The sequence below is a fragment of the Lactuca serriola genome, chromosome 4, assembly GCF_051521515.1.
Source record: "Lactuca serriola cultivar US96UC23 chromosome 4, Lser_US96UC23_V15, whole genome shotgun sequence".
NCBI lineage: Eukaryota > Viridiplantae > Streptophyta > Magnoliopsida > Asterales > Asteraceae > Lactuca > Lactuca serriola.
The window spans coordinates 22,362,544-22,381,384 of NC_136411.1; the positions used below are offsets into that span (position 1 = coordinate 22,362,544).

The following is an 18,841-nucleotide window of genomic DNA, read 5'->3' on the forward strand; positions in this document are numbered from 1 at the left end:
AAAAGAGTTGCAGAAGAATTCGGTGTCGATTGGATGAAGAAGTCGGAACGCGATATTGAGTAGATGTCGCCGATGGAGGCTTGGCTAGAGGCGGAAGATGGCTTAGTCTCGTAGACATTTTTAAAGATGAAGATCGAATAGGCATCTGGGTTAGGTTAGAGAGAGAGAGAGAGAGAGAGAGAGATAGAGAGAAAAGATACATAAGGGATGGACGGATGGTATGACATAGGTAGGGTAGTCGGGCAAATTTTTTTCTTTTCATTTTTTATTTTATAGAGTATTAAAATAAAAATACGAAAAATATATAAAAAAGAAATAAAAACCATTTCAAGTATTTTTGGATCTAAACCACACAAAATTGTTGATTTTGGATTTGTCTGGGCCTAAACCATACAAAATTTTTGATTTTAGATTTTTCCAAATTTTTTTTGAACCTTATCCAAAAAATTTTGTAGATCAATTTAGCAATTTTGTCCTTTTTTAGGTTATACAGTTTGAGTTTTGATCGTGAAAAAACCTATTATATTTTTTCGGGATAATGAGTTGATATGTTAAGATATTTTTTTAAATGTACACATTTAGTCCTTATTCTTTTTTTCTTGCAAAATAAACCCTTATACTTTATTAATATGTACACATTAGGTCATTTTCACCGGATTCTATAGGTTTTGCTGACGTGGAAGGGTTTATTTTACAAAAAAAAGAATAAGGACTAAATGTGTACATTTCAAAAAGTATCTTACCCTATCAAGTCATTTTCCCTTTCTTTTATTTTGTTGAAATGAAATACCCAGGTGGCATCCACATATCCACAACGAGATTTTTCTAACTTTTATTCATCATGAAAAAGAGGGAGAACCCCGATCTCCGGCGACTCCTTTGTGTGTTCCTACACATCACTGGTAGCAAGGAGGAATGATGGCAAAAACAACAAGGTCGAATGGGGAGGCAGGAGGAAGTAGAGACGGTAGTTGGCGGCGAGGAGCTGCTCTGGTAGCCCCCTCATCGATTCTTTCTTCTTTTTCTGGCAACATATCTCAAAGATGGAGGCAAAGAGAGATAGATCGGAGAAACACAACAGGTAAAGGGTGTTTGGTTGTTGTTGTTCGACAGGAAGGAAGAGAGACGAGAAAGAGAAGGGTCGCCGCCCTTTTCTTGTTGCCGGAGGATCACCCACCTCCGATGACTAAGCTAATTAATTGTTATTTAATGCCACTTGTGCTTCCACATCAGCAAAACATGTAGATCCGGTGAAAATGACCTAATGTGTACATATTAATAACATATGAGAGTTTATTTTACAAAAAAAAAAAAGAATAAGGACTAAATGTGTACATTTCAAAAAGTATCTTACCCTATCAAGTCATTTTCCCTAAAAGAAAATTCGTATAGGACCGGTATACCGGGTATAGTCGGTCACAATGACTGCATTGTTACAAAAAATAAAGTATAAGGCTTATTTTACAAGAAAAAAAGAATAAGGACTAAATGTGTACATTTCAAAAAGTATCTTACCCTATCAAATCATTCTCCTTATTTTTTCCTAGATATGTTTTTTGTTGTCTTTTTTAAAGATTTTTGCGTAATTTAATAGTTATATATAATATTTAATTACCAAATTATAACATGGGTCAAAAGTGTCTTGAATATGTTTTATTTTAATTTTCAACATACATAGTAAACTTAAATTAAAATAATTATAATATTACCTCCGTCCCAAATTGATAGTCCAATTTTGAGTTTTTGAAGTCTTTTTTCTTCAACTTTGACCTTAAATATTTTTGTTTTTGATAGATAATATTTGATGCAAAATATATGAATGTATTGTATTTTAAATGTTTTTTCATTTTTATAAGTTTTATCAAGTAATATATAACACAAATAAAAATATTTAAGGTCAAAGTTAAAGAAAAAAGACTTAAAAAGTCAAACGTGGACTATCAATTTGGGACGGAGGGAGTATCTCTTTTTTTAAAAAATTCCCAATAAATATTCATAAAAATGAAAAATGATCCAAATAGCCACAATTTTTGTAGATAATCATCTGCGAATTTTGGTCATCTACGATTTATTTATTTATTTATTTATTTTTACCAAAACAACTTATTTAGATAGACATGTTAACTATGAAAATCTATATAGATTTTCACAAATTACACTTATGAAAATCTAGGTGATATTTGGTTCGTATAATGTTTCTTTAGAAAAAGAAATTGAAATTGGAAAAAAATCTATAAGGAATTTGAATCTAATTATATATATCCTCATTTGTTGACTTGAAATATAATTAGAATTAATTTCAGATTTTGTTTGATTTGTAGAATATGAAATTAGAACTAATGTAAAATGACAAGATTTTTTTTGTCTGTTTTGTTTAATTTTACTTTGTTTTCTACCTTATATGTAAAATAACTCGTTAATGTGGTCATCAGATTATTTTATAATGTTTTATATGTTGGGTACATTTATATTGTGTACCATAATATTGTTGTATGACATATCAGGTCCTAGGATTTATTATATGTAGTATGATGGATATGACATTTTTTTTAAGGGATCAAATCTATGTAGTTCTAAACCTTTTCTATAAATCAAATCTATTTGATTTGTAGAATATGAAATTAGAACTCATGTAAAATGACAAGATTTTTTTTTTTTGTCTGTTTTGTTTAATTTTATTTTGTTTTCTAACTTATATGTAAAATAACTCGTTAATGTGGTCATCGGATTATTCTATAATGTTTTATGTGTTGGGTACATTTATATTGTGTACCATAATATTTTCATATGACATAACAGGTCCTAAGATTTATTATATGTAGTATGATGGATATGACATTTTTCCATTAGTTGAGGGATCAAATCTATGTGGTTCTAAACCTTTTCTATGATATAACTGATAGATTAAACACATATATATGAGGAGGGGCATATGTTTTGAGACTTCACCGGGTTCTTTCTTTCACACTCTAAAATTCCTTTCTATCACCATTGTCAAGTGTGTAATTTTATCTATCGAAATTGATCCATAAACCACCGTTACAGAAAGTGAAAGAATCACAATATGGAATTGTCATCTTCAACATCAATAAGATACCATATACTCCAAGTAAGTATTTCTCAATTGATTTAGGGTTACTCATGTTTATATATAAATTGATCTTGGATTATGCATTTAAACAAGAATATGTAAAGATATATTATATAAATTATGAAAGTACTAAAATTTTATTTTACTGATTAAGCATTCATGCCAATATATTACGAAAATCATGTTAATAAACATCATAACTTAATACCGTCATTCCACTTCACATCCCAACAATTTTGACAACATTTGTCATAACAAATTTTCCAATGTACAAATAAGCAAGGAACAAATTTTCCAGCATAATGATACATTATAAATCGATAAGGAAAATGTCGATTTAATTGGTTGCTCCCCTAGAGGCAAACATAGACTCGGCTAAATTATCTTTAAATATGGTCCCTCGTACTGATCATTGTCACATGGATCTACTTCTATTTATTGTCTTATCAAATTATGTAGGACACAACATACCATTATGATCTTGTTTTTTGTTTCAATTGGATAACACAAAGTGTTCTTTAATGTGACAACCAAGAAAATTTTCATCACCAACCACCATTGGGAAATAGTAGGGATAGATAAATGTAATAGCTTAGTATTGTAATGTTTGAATTTATGAATAAATATAATCAAATATGATGTTACATTTAGAAGTAATTCGACGTTTAGACTAAAAAATAAGCGTCCAAAATTTTGTACCATCTTTTAAAATGGTTATTTATATTCAAAAAGTACTCGTCGACATGATTCCAAGAATATAAAATTGGTAAAAATCCGACTCTGATTAGAAGAGTTATGATTTTTGTAAAAAGTACAGTCAACAATGTAAATAATTATTACGACGCCGAAACGGTACGAAGAGATTGGTTAAGTTTTGACTAAAGTTATAAAAAGGAGGATCATAGTACTCCTCGAGATAAGAAATTTAGGAAAAAGAATGTCGAAAACAGAATTTGTATGAGAGAGATATGATTTTTGTAAAATCATTTATTTTTACCCCCGTTAGGCAAAAAGATGAAAGTCAAAACTAGCTAAAACAACCTAAAGGAAAGTTGTAGTACTAGTTGAGATCATCACATAAATATAAAGAGGGTAAAGATTGGAGCTCGTATGCATAAGATATAGACTTTTTCAAAATTCTTTTGTGCGCGCGAGGTGTGCGCCATTACATAGCGTGAGCCTGAAGATTCAATTGGATTGCGAGTGACGTGGTCCATGGAGAGAGTGAAACATGGCGAGTCCCGGATGGAGCCACGATGATCACAGGCGTCACACACAAATATTTGCATCTCGTACACTCCAAAAACTCAGCCATAAATTGCAGGGTCTGCAATCCCATTCTGCACACCCTCAAATTCAACTCTCTCTCTCCCTCTTATTGATCTGTTGCAAATCCCGAGGTGCCCCGAAGTCCGGAGCCCGAATAAACCCTACATCAGCGGTACCACGCATCGACGGTGAGTTTCACGGCCCCACTTTTACGGTTTTAAAAGATTTTACCTAGGGGAAGGGGGATACATGTTTATCAAACTGCTTTACCAAAATATATTTTGTAAATATATTAGTAGTTTATATATTGTAAACATGAAACGATAGGATAATATGTTGATACAAACTCTACCTAGTCTTAAGCAATAGTATTATGCCTTATCGTTATGCTAACTGATTATTGTGATATGTACTCCGAGCTTAATGTCGTCTCGTGGTGGTTCCATATGGGTTAAACCCTGTAATCATAGCAATGAAGAAGAATGTCAGTCGACATCTGGGAGATGGTCTTGGGATGAAGCTCCGCCTGTCTAGTTATTATGAGTGTCTGTGGGAATATGGAGAATATGGTTTTAGACAAAAGGAGGCGATCCCTTCCTTTGGAGGAGAAAGGGTTACTTTTATACATGTCCTCTTCTGAGCATGATCCCAACAATATCATTTGTCTCGTTTGTGCCGACAAGATGTGGAGGAGTCTCATTGGTCGATTGTGCACCACTAGTGGTCATCTACTATTGGTGCAGAGGAGACAAAGGACATCACTCTAAGCGCTACACTTGTCGCCAGGTGATATGGGCATATTTAATCATATAATTCATGCATTATCTTAATACTTTATGTTGTTTTTGTCTCAAATATTGAACAAAAGGTACTTAATTAGTTTAAAATTTCATTTTCAGCAACAAAGACATGCTCGGAAGGAAAAGGAAGCGGAATTAGCGATTGGAAGCTTGGATCTTGGATTTTCAAGAAAGAAGATGAAATTGAAGAAGAACACGACGTGTTATCCTTAAACACGACGTGTTGTATTGAAGAATCCCAATAAAATTGTCCCTTGTCGTACGCACGTTTTTAATGATAAACACATCATGTTGAGTCCAAAAACATGACGTGTTGCGCCTATTTTTAGAATCTATTGAAGGATCATTTATGTTCGAAACCCTAACGAATGCTTGGAGTTTTTAGCAACTTTTGGAGGCCAGAGACATCCCTAGGAGTTGTGGATTTCAGAATTCGACTAAAGACTTTGAATTGAAGAGACTAACGCAAACAACATTAATAACATACTTTTTTTTGAACCGGCAAATACAAATATACTAATCTACTTCTAAACTAACACCTAATTCTACCTATGTCCACGACGGGACTTGAACCCTCGACCTCAAAGAGGGAGGGCACCACCTGATACCGCTGGGATTCCTTTGTTTACATTATGTTTGCATTGATGAATTTCATTTTTATGATTGTTTCTGCTAAAGTCATTGGCTAATCACCTTACTTTCGTTTAGAGTAGAGGATCTTATCATTATGGTTTGATGTAGTGGCTTTGGATTATATTGATTGGATTGTTTATCATGTTAATCTTGTTAAAAGAACCTTATATGTTAATGACAAATATTTTATGTTGATTAAGGAATTATTGAGATTGCATGAACATCTTTCTTGATTGATAACCTCTTATGATTTTGTGAAAACAAGATTATAAGCCTAGTGCTGTGAACATAACCTAGGGTTAACTAAAAAATAAGTAAGTTAATGTGTGAGTTATATACGATGACCAACCATATATAAGTTAATTGAACTAACCAATTTAATTAACTACTATTACAAGTCTTGCTTGTTTCGAATTGAACACTAGTACACTCTTTAGTTTAATCACTTGATCACTACTTGAACTGATTTGTTTGCTAAAGGATTAATAATAGTGAACATGAACCTAATCACATTAGAAATCGGTAATTTATGATGTATTAATCCATTGCACTTGTGAATTGAATATAAACGAAAGTCTCTTTAATATTATTGAATCTAGTTGTCTTTTGTTCCTCTTTCTAGTCGTTAATTGTTCTTGCTAATTGTTTAAGAAATTGCTTAAGTTTCTACTCTTGTAAAACTAGAGAAAAAACCCCTCTTTAATTCATTGTTAAAATTAGATAATATTAGTAGTAACTTTAATTGTTTACCGTTCCCTGTGTTTGATACCTTACTTACCTTCACTAAACTGCTAACTGATAGGTACACTGCCCATCGTGTGTTTGTTTTTGTGTTTAAGTTTGTTAGGATTAAAACTAGTACATTCTACATGTATCAAGTTTTTGGTGTCGTTGCCGGGGAAGAAGACGGATATTGATTATCCTTTTTCTTTGTGTTGGAAGTGTTTAAGACAATTTTATTTTGGTTTTTTTTTGGTTGTTTGGTTTGGTTGTTTTAAAAACTGATAGTAATTAGGGATAAAGTAGAAACTTGTAATTTAATGTTTGTTTTCCTTTTATTATGTAGTTTTTGTTTTTGATCTTTACAGAAGTTAGGTTGGGAATAGAATGAGTATTTAAAGCGTGAGAGGGACAAGTGAGGGGTCGAGTCATTAATGAGAGATTAGAAGATTTTGAGGGCAATTTTTGAGTCCAGTGATTATAATTGCAAGAAAGGAATCACATTACAGAAGACACAAAAGGTGTATTGCATAAATACCCTCTGTGAACCAAAGAATCGCTGTTGGAAATGAAGGAGTAAAAATTTCACGTTCTGAACATTAAACACACCATGGTCATACCACAACACGGCGTGTTCCAAAAGAAAAACGTGATTTATGTTTGAATAAAAATTCAACACGACGTGTTTCCCACTGCAACTCGACGTGTTGCTACCCAATCAGTTTTCTCGAGTCATTGATTTGATCCTATCCAAGACGGACATTATCCACATTTCTGAATTCCATTTCTAGGTGTTCCAAGAAGCTTTTCCAGTTGTGTTACGAGTTGTCAACCACACGAGACGTATGACACCCAATGCATGGATGAGTTGTTCCTATGCTAAATTCAGCTGAAGAATGAGCTAAAAAGAAGAGTTATCAACCTCGCCACTACTATCCCAGGGGAGTCCATTCCTTTTCTCCTCTTTTTACTTGGTGTTTTATTTGTGCATAACATGCAATGGGGACATTGCATAAAATAAGTGTGGGGTAGGGGGTTTGTTACATTAGTTACATTAGAATCCTAGGTAATTGATGATATATTATTCCATTTCACTTGCCACGAAATCAACCATAAGAATAAGAGAATTGAATATAAACGGAAGTCTCTTTAATATTATTGAATCTAGTTGTCTTTTGTTCCTCTTTCTAGTCGTTAATTGTTCTCTTGCTAATTATTTAAGAAACTGCTTAAGTTTATAGTCTTGTAAAAATAGAGAAAAAAACCTCTCTTTAATTCATTGTTAAAATTAGATAATATTAGTAGTAACTTTAATTGTTTTTCGATCCCTATGTTTGATACCTTACTTACCTTCACCAAACTGCTAATTGATAAGTACACTGCCTACCGTGTATTTGTTTTTATGTTTAAGTTAGTTAGTATTATAACTAATACATTCTACACGTATCAAGTTTTTGACGACGTTGCCGGGGAACAGGTCTAAATAGTTAATTTTATATTTTCTAGTGTTATTTTTTTGTTTTTACGATTGAAAACGTCGTGGTCAAATCTGAACACGACGTGTTTGACGTATTTCTAGTTTTCATTTTTATCGTTTTTGTTCATTTTACGTGTGATTTTCTGTTTGGTTTCAGTAAGTTTATGACCCGGAGCTCTAATCAAGTAGTTGTGAGGATATTGGACCCAGAGCTCTAATCAATCTTGCGCAAAAAGAAAGGAAAAGCAATCGGGGAATCAAGCAGTTGTGAAAGCTTCAAGAAAACTCAAGAAGAAAAGAAAGCGAATCACGAGCCCAAAACACCCAAGTCACCCAAACCAGAAGTAGAGATGGTGAATATTGCGGACGTATCCATGGAAGAGTACAACAAGAAGATGTGTGAGGATATTGGACCCGGTCTTGTTCAACCCACCATTCTAGCCACAACAAATTTTGAATTGAAGGGACACATACTCTCTCAACTGAAGGACATCCTATTTTATGGGAAGGGTTACGAAGATTCCTATAAACACATTGACGAGGTCAACGATATAGGCGACTACTTCAACATCCCCAATGTTCCACGTGAGACTGTGCTACTTAGGATGCTACCAGTTACGTTCAAGGGAGCCGCGAGAGATTGGTTAAAGGCGCTACCTCCAGGATCCATAACAACATGGGGCAAGATTCGCGAAGAGTTAATTTAGCAGTTCTGCCCTCCCTAGAAGGTCTCAAAATTGAAGAAAGAAATTGCAATTTTCGAACAACAAGGAGGCGAGTCGCTTTATGAATCATGGGAGAGGTACAAAGGTTTGTTGAGAAACTATCCACATAATGATCTTAATGTTCAACAAGAAGTCTCCATCTTCTATGATGGAGTGAATGTCACAACTAGGCAGCTCCTTGACTCCCAAGGACCACTCACGAAGAAAGCACCCACGGTGATAAAAGTGTTGATTGAAGAATTCTCTAAACACTGAAGAGAATATCATAATCCAAGAAACGACTCAACTCGAGGAACAATGAACTCAGATTCAGATGATATGGCAGCAATAATGGCCAAGTTGGAAAGCATGGATTGTAGGATGAAGAAGATGGATCAATCCATCCACGCCATCCGTGTGGGGTTTGATAATTGTAACGAGCCTCACCTAACCAAAGATTGTGACCTATACGAGAACGGAAACCAAAAAGCTCAAGTTTGCTATTTAAGAGAGGATAGGTATGATGAAGATTGGAGAAAACCTAAGAAGGAATGGCTACCCTATGACGAGTACAAGAAGGCGAAGCAGGAAAAATACAAGCAAAAGACGAAAGGGTTTTATCAAAGAGAAGAGTCGGTACAAGAAAAGAAGACGGATTTTGAAGCTATACTTACACGTTATGCATCCGTATCCAGAAAAAGACATGACAAAACCGACGTGGTGATACGAGAGCAAAAAGAGATGATGAAAGATCAGCAAGCATTGATGAAAATCAACAAGCCTCAATCCTCAATATCGAGAAGCAACTCGGGCAACTTGCAAAGCAATTCAATAAGTGGTCACCGGGCAGAATTCCGAGCAATGACGAGCAAAGCCCGAGAGGGGCACACATAAATGTTTTTACAACAAGAAGTGGTAAAATAATCACTCCTTTAGTGCCAATCCCGAATGAAGATCCTAAAGTGGTGTAGGAAGGAGGAAAAGAAAACCGAGAATCGCAAACTGACGACTCAACACGGCGTGTTCAGGAGAAGAACACGACGTGATTTCCACCTGAAGAAAAGAAAAACCCTGAAACCAAGCAATATCAGCCTTCATTTCCATTTCCAAGCTGAGCTAGACAAGAAAAGCAGAATGAAGATTACAAGAAGTTTCTGGAACATATAAATGCCCTCTAAATCAACATTCCATTCATCGAGGCGGTAACTTAAATGCCCAAGTATGCCAAGTCTTGAAAGACCTTCTCACGAATAGCAAGAAGATGGAGGAAGCATCCAAGGTGGTTCTAAACGAGAATTGATCGGCTGCAATGCTAAATAAACTACCAAAGAAAATGGGAAACCCGAGGAGCTTAACTTTTCCATGTCAATTTGGGAATTTGGCTACAAGTTACGCATTGGCTGATTCGGGGGCTAGTGTGAATCTTATGCCTTATTCATTCTTCAAGAAGTTAAACCTTCCGGAACCGAGACTTGTTTTTATGGCGATCCATTTAGCTAACAAGATGGTGATGTTTCCAAGAGGGATATGCGAGGACCTTCTAATTAAAGTTGACAAGTTCGTATTTCCTACAGATTTTATAGTACTAGATATGGAAGAAGACCATCAAGTGCCTATCATTATTGGGATACCTTTCCTAAGCACCGCTTGTGCCATAGTGGTCGTGCAAGAGTCCAAACTTACTCTCCAGGTAGGAGATGATTCAGTCACCTTTGGAGTCGATAGAGCCATGAAGCCTTCAAGGTTAAGGGATGACACAATCTTCACGGTGGACACGTTTGAAGAACTAATGGAAAAAGAATTGGTGGAATGGAAAGAGGACAAGGAAGTGGATTCATGTTCCTTTCAGAAGGAGAATTTGATGTTGGAAAAGATCTAAAGTAGATATAGAGATTACTTGAAGAAAGCGAATGTGAAGAACTCACAAGACACTCTAAAGAAAAAACACGACGTCTTGAGGAGACCAACACAGTGTGTCGAGTCAAAAAAATACGATTAGATAGAGAAAATGAGTATAACATGGCATCAACTTTTGATACACACGCCGTGTTCAATGTTCAGAAAACACAATTGGAGCTGAAAACTTTGTCGGAACACTTATAATATGCTTTTCTGGAAGAGGATGACCAAAAGTCGGTGATTATTGCTTCTGACCTCACACCAACTGAAAAAGAGAGTCTCGCTAAGGCTCTAAAGAAGAGGAAGAATGCTATTGCTTGGAAAATCACTAACATTAAGAGCATTAGTCCTTCTTATTGCTTATAGAAGATCAACTTAGAAGAAGGCGCGAAACTGGTAGTACAACATCAGAGACGACTAAACCCAAACATGCAAGAGGTGGTCAAGAAGGAGGTTGTCAAGACTTTAGATGTCAAGATCATATACGTTATTTCTAATAGTCAATGGGTGAGTCCAGTTCAACTAGTGCCAAAGAAAGGAGGGATGTCAGTCATAACAAACGAGAAGAATGAGCTCATACCAACACGAACGATAACTGGTTGGAGAGTGTGCATTGATCACCAAATGCTAAACGATGTCACTTGCAAAGACCATTTTCCTCTTCCTTTTATAGATCAAATGCTTGAGAGATTGTCTGGCCATTGCTATTATTGTTTTCTAGATGGTTTTTCAGGTTATTTCCAAAATCCCATCGACTCAATTGATCAAGAGAAGATGACGTTCACTTGTCCAAGTGGAACATTTGCATATCAATACATGCCTTTTGGGCTTTGCAATGCGCCAACTACTTTTCAACGATGCATGACGGCTATATTCCACGACATGGTGGAAAAATGTATGGAAGTTTTTATGTATGACTTTGCTGTCTTTGGTTCTTCTTTTAATGATTGTCTTACTAACCTTGATTTGATGCTTGCTAGGTGTGAAAAGATCAATTTTGTATTAAATTGGGAAAAGTGTCATTTCATGGTGAAGGAAGGAATCGTTTTAGGTCATAAAGTGTCCAAATCTGGGATTGAGGTGGATTGAGCAAAGATTGACACTATGGAAGTAGTAACTTTAATTCTTTACCGTTTACTGTGTTCGATACCTTACTTACCTTCACTAAACTGCTAATTTATAGGTACACTGTCTACCGTGTGTTTGTTTTTGTGTTTAAGTTAGTTAGGATTAAAACTAGTACATTCCTCATGTGAAAAATTGCTAGGTTGATTCAAAAAATTATGGTAAAGCAATTAGGATTCCATGCTAGTATTGTGTTTGATGATTCTTTGAGGACCTAAATGTTTAGTTGAGCCAATATATGTTATAATGCATTTGTGGCCTCCTTTATTCTAGTGAAATCATGGAAAAAAAACATAACCTTGATTAGTTTTAGGTACGCAACATGTTTAGCATCATGTACTTGAAATGTATCCAGCAAAGCTTAAGTAGTCATTGCACACTAAGAATAATACCTTTAATCAATAAATGTTGAAGTTAAATCCCCTTGTGTAAGCATATGTTTTTCTAGGTTTTTAGATTTGAGTGAAAAAAGTTTGTTTGAAAAAAAGTGCTTAAATGTTTGAAAGAATCTACAAGTATGAAGATATGAAGAAAAGCTACAAAGTATTAAAGATTCATAGCAAAAGTTGTATTTTTATTTTGTTTGTCATTTTCTTTTCTAGTTTATTTTTCCATATATATGCTTAGGGGTTTAACCAAATATACCTTGGGGTTAAGAAAGTTTTATGCGGATGGATTCAGAGGGATGCATAAAATGAGCGTTGTTCGGAAAAAGTGGGCGAGTGTTTATGAAGATTGTGAGTATTTAGGGTTAGGGGTCCTTAAGAAAAATTAGACACAAATGCATGCGTTACAGTCATGACATAATGGTTGGGTTCAATTAGGATTGTCTTATGTAGTATTAGTGTGCTAAAATTTAGTTTTCTTGGGGGCAAACAAAAGTCAAGTGTGCGGTATTTTGATATGGGCATATTTAGTCATATAGTCCATTCATTATCTTAATACTTTATGTTGTTTTTGTCTCAAATATTGAACAAAAAGTACTTAATTAGTTTAAAATTTCATTTTCAGCAACAAAGACATGCTCGGAAGGAAAAGGAAGCGGAATTAACGATTGGAAGCTTGGATTTTCAAGAAAGAAGATGAAATTGAAGAAGAACACGGTGTGTTATCCTGAAACATGGCGTGTAGTATTGAAGAATCCTGATAAAATAGTGCCTTTTTGTACACGCATTGTTAATGATCAACATGGCGTGTTGAGTCCAAAACTACGACGTGTTGCGCCTATTTCAAAATCTTTTTAAGGATCGTTTCTGTTTGAAACCCTAATGAATGCTTGGAGTTTTTAGCAACTTTTGGAGGCCAGAGACATCCCTAGGAGCTGTGGATTTTAGAATTCGAATAGAGACTTTGAATTGAAGAGATCTAAGGAAAAAATCATTAGTAACTTATGCAATTCCTTTGTTTACATTATGTTTGCATTGATGACTTTCATTTTTATAATTGTTTCTGCTAAAGTCATGGGCTATTCACCTTACTTTCGTTTAGAGTAGAGGATCTTATCATTATGGTTTGATGTAGTGGCTTTGGATTATATTGATTGGATTATTTATCATGTTAAGCTTGTTAAAAGAACCTTATATGTTAATGACAATTATTTTCTGTTGATTAATGAGTTATTGAGATTGCATGGACATCTTTCTTGATTTCTAACCTCTTATGATTTTGTGAAAACAAGATTATAAGCCTAGTTTTGTGAACATAACCTAGGATTAACTAGAAAATAAGTAAGTTAATGTGGGAGCTATATATGATGACCAACCATATATAAGTTAATTGAACCAACCAATTTAATTAACTACTATTACAAGTCTTTCTTGATTCGAATTGAACACTAGTAAACTCTTTAGTTTAATCACTTAATCACTGCTTTCCATGAAATTAACCATAGGAATAAGTGAATTGAATCTAAATGGAAGTCTCTTTAATATTATTGAATCTAGTTGTCTTTTGTTCCTGTTTCTAGTCGTTAATTGTTCTTGCTAATTGTTTTAGATATTGCTTAAGTTTCTAGTCTTGTAAAACTAGAGAAAAAAACCCCTCTTTATTTCATTGTTAAAATTAGATAATATTAGTAGTAACTTTAATTGTTTACCGTTCCCTATATTTGATACCTTACTTACCTTCACTAAATTGTTAGTACATTCTACATGTATCACTTGGGAAGTGACCAACATGTTTTGGTTTATTAGAGACCAGAGATTATCATCTAGAATTGGACATCAGCACGAGAGCACCAAGTACCAAGGTCCTATTGTGAGACCATGAGGGCGAGGGCCTGGGTCAGGCACTAGATCGGGTATCGACCGTTAACTAGGCCATCCTAAAGATAGCAGTTCTATTACCTTTAACATATTCCTAGAGGGATAAGTTAACAAGTCCCCTAGACTAGTAGACATCTACATTGGCGTAGCGTAACTGATTTGTTCTAGCCTTGGTCAGGACATATGTTTAGCGGAGATGGCCTTGACGTTTGTTGATGTGATGGAGCCTTCAGGACAAGCTGTTTCATCATGGAGACAGTTCAATATTCCTGCTCCTCATTTAAACCTTCCTTATCATGAACAGTTTTCTTTTTACTCTTTCGTTCTCAACTGCTTCCGACTTCTCTTTTCTTACTCTCTCTTCTTTCTCGTGTTTGCACTAAGTAAACAATGGCAACACCACGATCTGGAATTGAACCGACATCGAAAGAGTTTGAGGCTGTGTAACTTCGCTTTGGTTTCATGCCGGATCATGGAGTGTAGTTTCCATGAAAGGGGGCCATCATCATTCGGTTGTCGTTGGGTTATGGTTAGGGTCCCAGTCCCAATCTTTGAAGCAAAATTGCGGTTACCGACGACTGATTTCTTCAATGAGATCATGATTCAGTATGGTTTCTCTGTGGACGATCTGACCCCTAACTTGGTGTGCTTCCCCAATTTTGGGCATTTAAGGCTTACTTTAACTCGTCGACGCAGTCCCACTACTAGAAAAAAGGCCTTTTACGACGCGCAAAATACGACGCTCATTGATCTATGTTATGCAAAGGAGAGTGACATTAGAAAAATGTCATCTCTTCAAAAAATTTAAGGATAAAAGACACGTATTATTGCGCGCCCTTAAATTAGTGTCTAAAAAAAACACGGAGGACACCTATAATAAAATGCGCGTCGTCTAAGGATGTCGCTTTATATTTTTTAATGGAACGCGCGTTCCATCCTTTAATAGTGGGGGAAAGGGGGAAATGAAATTCTGAAAAAATTAAAAACCCCGCCATGCTCTCCTCTACCTTCTTTCAATCGTTCTTCTCTCTCTCTCTCTCTCAATCAAATACCACAAATTAACTATTGTTGGAACTAGGGTTCCGGTTCTTAGTGAAATCGAAGGTTTTTTGGTCACCAGGCCATGAAATTGATCAAAGGGGTACAGTTTAGAGTGATTTCCATATCAAGTAGAACAGTAGCTCCATTAAAGTCAAGGTCTCGAAACTCCATGGTCAATCACCATCAACATTCTACTTCTTTATTTGTTCCAGAGGTTTGTCTTCCTTTATTACGAGTTTTATAACCTTTTTAATCAAACTCAATTATCCCTCGATACCTAATGTTATCTTTTGCGTTGTTGCTTCTGCTCTGTTCTTCTTGAAACCTCCCCACACTCTCATGTCGAAACATAATTTATGATATCAAGGTGGAAATCAATAGAAATGGCTATGAAGGTCGGTTGGGTTGGACGATTCTCTGGAGGATGAGAGAGATTTGGACATGGCAGATCGTAGGGCTACAGAGATTGAGCTTGATACCATGGAGGGTTTTGCGTCAAGGGAAAAGCTCCACCATCATCTCAACGACCAAGGTTGGTTAGGGTTTCTGTTTTTTTTTCTGTTTTTTCTTTTTCTCCTTCCCCAGTTGAAAATTCTCTTTGGTATGTGCTAGTTCTCTCTCCAGCTTCTCATTTTTTAAGATTAATTGTTAGTGGAAATAGGTTTTAGATTCATTGAAATGTTCTCTTTTGCTTCCTTTTCTCTAATGAGCATTATCTGTTCTATTTCATATCTAATTTATATGGTCTGATTCTCTTTTTGTTTATTGGGTTTTATGTGTTAATCTGTGATAAAAATAAGTTCACTTTTTTGTGCAGGTTTCTTGACTTGAAGTTTAGTTTGTCTATCATATTTAGAGATAATAAACGAGTCTCTGGGAGGTATGCAATGAGCTTTAAGTAGGTCAATTAATAGATCCCATGAATCCAAGTGCACCACTTGCATGAGTTGGATGAAGTTGTGGGTTACATGAGCCTGTGTTACCCTTTTGGGCTAACTGCCTCGGTTCTGTTTGGAAGACATCATAAGGCCATATTACAATCTCCAAAAAAAACTTTCCTTGTTCTTCTTTGCTTTAACTTCATCAGCCTCCAGATCTAATATTAATTTTTCTCTTAGATTCAGAAATTGATAAATCTCTTAAACAAGGTTTATCCCATTTTTTTCTTCAGTAGTGTAGAAAGACATGTTGCCAATGTATACGGTTGTTGAATTTTGGAGTGCGTGTTCATATTCTTATTGTGTTCCTGGAAACCTTTTGTCACGATACGCTGAAATCTTTGTTGGATCCTGTAACATTAACATAGGTAATGAATAGAATGCACACTGATAAGTGATATTGGTAATTTAGTAATTTTAAAAATAGGAAAAATATTGGATATTACCTTGAACAGCAACGCCATTGCACCTTATCTGAAAATGAAGACAAGTAGTATATTGTGTTGTTACTCTCGAGTTAATAGTTACACATGCTTATAGAAACAAATCTGATGATGTTTAAATTAGTATGACTATCACATTTGTTGCATGAAATTATTCTTACAGAACCAACTCTGATGATGTTTAAATTAGATGAGAAGCTGAAGTTGATAGAATCTCGTCTGGAAAGCAAAGTATTTACTAAACCACCTCAATACTCAACCCCTTTTACATTGTTTTCGTCATATTGTTACATATAACAAGATACACTTTTTGTTATTGTAGAATTGAGGGCCCACTTCAGGCTTACATCCTCGTTGACGTACATCACGTGATATTCCTCCGGTGTGGAGTTAAGAATTTGGGGGTTTCTTTCAAGAAGCAAGTAAAATGTACAGCAACTAAAGTTTACTTGGTCTCAAATTCTTCTTGCCCAGGTTGTTTTTCTTCCCTCATTGTACTTTTAGTTTTCCCGCATCTTCTTATAGTTCCGAGATGCTTTCCATGTGCTTATAAGCTTGCTGGTGTTTACAAACTTATTGGCACGCATAAACTCATTTATATCTTGTAATCAGCTTCATGTTTAATAAGAATATATATTGCGCATTTTGATTGTAGTCTGAGGCTTGTAAGGTTTTCAGGTCATATTGAATTAAAACTGCATAGGCTAAGTTGATGAACTGTTGTGAAGTGTATGTTGCTTTACGCTAATATATGTTTATGTTTTCGGGTTCCAATGGCTCCAAAACAGCCAAACACAGGACTCTTTGTGGGTCTAAATAAAGGGCATGTTGTCACCAATAAGGAATTAGCACCTCGTCCTTCCGACAGAAAAGGGGTAAGTAACAAATCATGATATCTAAATTGTGTTGAGTTTCTTTTGGTTAAATTAATGGTTGTGTTTCTTTGGATTATATATAGAAAACAAGCATAAGATCACACTTCGTGAGAAACCTTATCATGTATATTTGAGATCTTTTGTCTTTAAAATAAAGGGCTTTGAATCATACCTTGAGCTATAGAACTCAAACGGAATCACGGGTGCCTATGATTCTGTTTTCCATCAGATCTATAGTCATATTGTAAAAATCATACCTTGAGCTATAGAACTTAAACGGACCCCAAACCAGTTCCCAAAGTTCACAAATTGAGTTGGCTAACTTTCTTAATCAGGCCAACCTCATTGGTAAGGACTTTATCTATGTGCAAGAATGGAATCTTTGCTGTTAGGTCTGATTCGGGTCTGTTCTGATATGTCATTTTGTTTTCATCATTTATAAGGCTTGGAAAAGGATCCAGAGTGATTCCAAGTTTCTATATGTTCCTGATATTATGAATTTAAGATCTGGAGCAGATGGGGTGTTATTTCCAATTATAAATTGGTTAGAATTGATCCAGACTCCAGATCAGTGGGCAGTCACCAGCTTTTACTAGTGTTGTGATTGTCCATAATGTGAATTTTATATCCGTAGCTTGGGAAATGCTTTTCATTCAATTCCAACTCTGAGACTTTCATTTGTATGTCCTTTACTTCTCTTATGGACGAATTCTACTTACAAGTTGGGTAGAATTGGCCAACCTCACTTGACTGTCTTGTTGGAGATAGAAGTGATACACCTTTTTGTAAAATTCATATTTAATTCATCCTTTGGAGTTAGAAGGAGTTCTTTATAGTTCTGGAATCCTGAACAATCATAGTTTTCTATAAAATTTAGTTAAAGCTATGTTTCTGTTTTAGATTTTGGAGTAAATCCGTTTTGAACAGCAGGTCTGTTTTAGAGACCTTGCTGTGATTACTCTTTTCTCAACTCATAGCTTCATTACTTCTCCTTTCTAACCTTTAGTCCTTCTAAGATGGGTTTTAAAAGTTTAAAATTTTTGCAAGTGTGCTATTGAAAATGAATAGCTGTACAGCTCTTTGTTGTATCTCAGTATCAATGCATGTTTCATATCTGTCAATGTGTGTGAAATTAAATATTATCAAATTTTGCATATACAAAAAAAAGTGTAGCTCCTATTTATTATAAACTCACTTACTGAATATTGCCCAGATCTGGTTTTGTAATTCGGGATCTGGTGGTTGAGAGTGCATCAAAATCTTTGCGTATGTTGAGAGAAGAATGGATATTGTTGGAGTCCTGTAGAAACAAAAAAAAATAGATGATGATCACAAAAGAAAACATAGATGTATAGAAATAGAAATACTCACGATACAGTAGGAAGCTTCTCATGTATAATGACAAAAATGTCCTTTGGGCTACACCCAGGTCGTCTGGCCAAAAGATGGCTGTATTCTCCAAGCAGATAAGCGCTAACCTGCATAATGACATCAGCATACAATTGTCTATATTTGTGTAGGAAATATAAGATATAATCTACATACCTTCACCATTATCTCAT

The 18,841-nt window shown here is 35.1% G+C and overlaps 1 protein-coding gene, 1 long non-coding RNA gene and 1 other non-coding gene across 3 annotated transcripts; 2 read left to right on the forward strand and 1 right to left on the reverse strand.

The window, feature by feature from the left end:
• Positions 1-8,724: 8,724 nt before the first annotated feature.
• Positions 8,725-8,831, reverse strand: LOC145103587 (small nucleolar RNA R71). The gene has a single exon (XR_013706670.1). It is a non-coding gene; the product is annotated as a small nucleolar RNA R71 (small nucleolar RNA).
• Positions 8,832-10,027: 1,196 nt separating this feature from the next.
• On the forward strand, positions 10,028-10,573 carry LOC145098114 (uncharacterized). Its single transcript, XM_079035787.1, has one exon. It carries the CDS (start codon positions 10,028-10,030, stop codon positions 10,571-10,573), a length of 546 nt encoding a protein of 181 aa, XP_078891913.1.
• A 4,885-nt stretch (positions 10,574-15,458) lies between these two features.
• Positions 15,459-17,040, forward strand: LOC145099992 (uncharacterized). Its single transcript, XR_013704749.1, has 3 exons — positions 15,459-15,903; positions 16,568-16,635; positions 16,727-17,040. It is a non-coding gene; the product is annotated as an uncharacterized LOC145099992 (long non-coding RNA).
• The last annotated feature ends 1,801 nt before the right edge of the window (positions 17,041-18,841 follow it).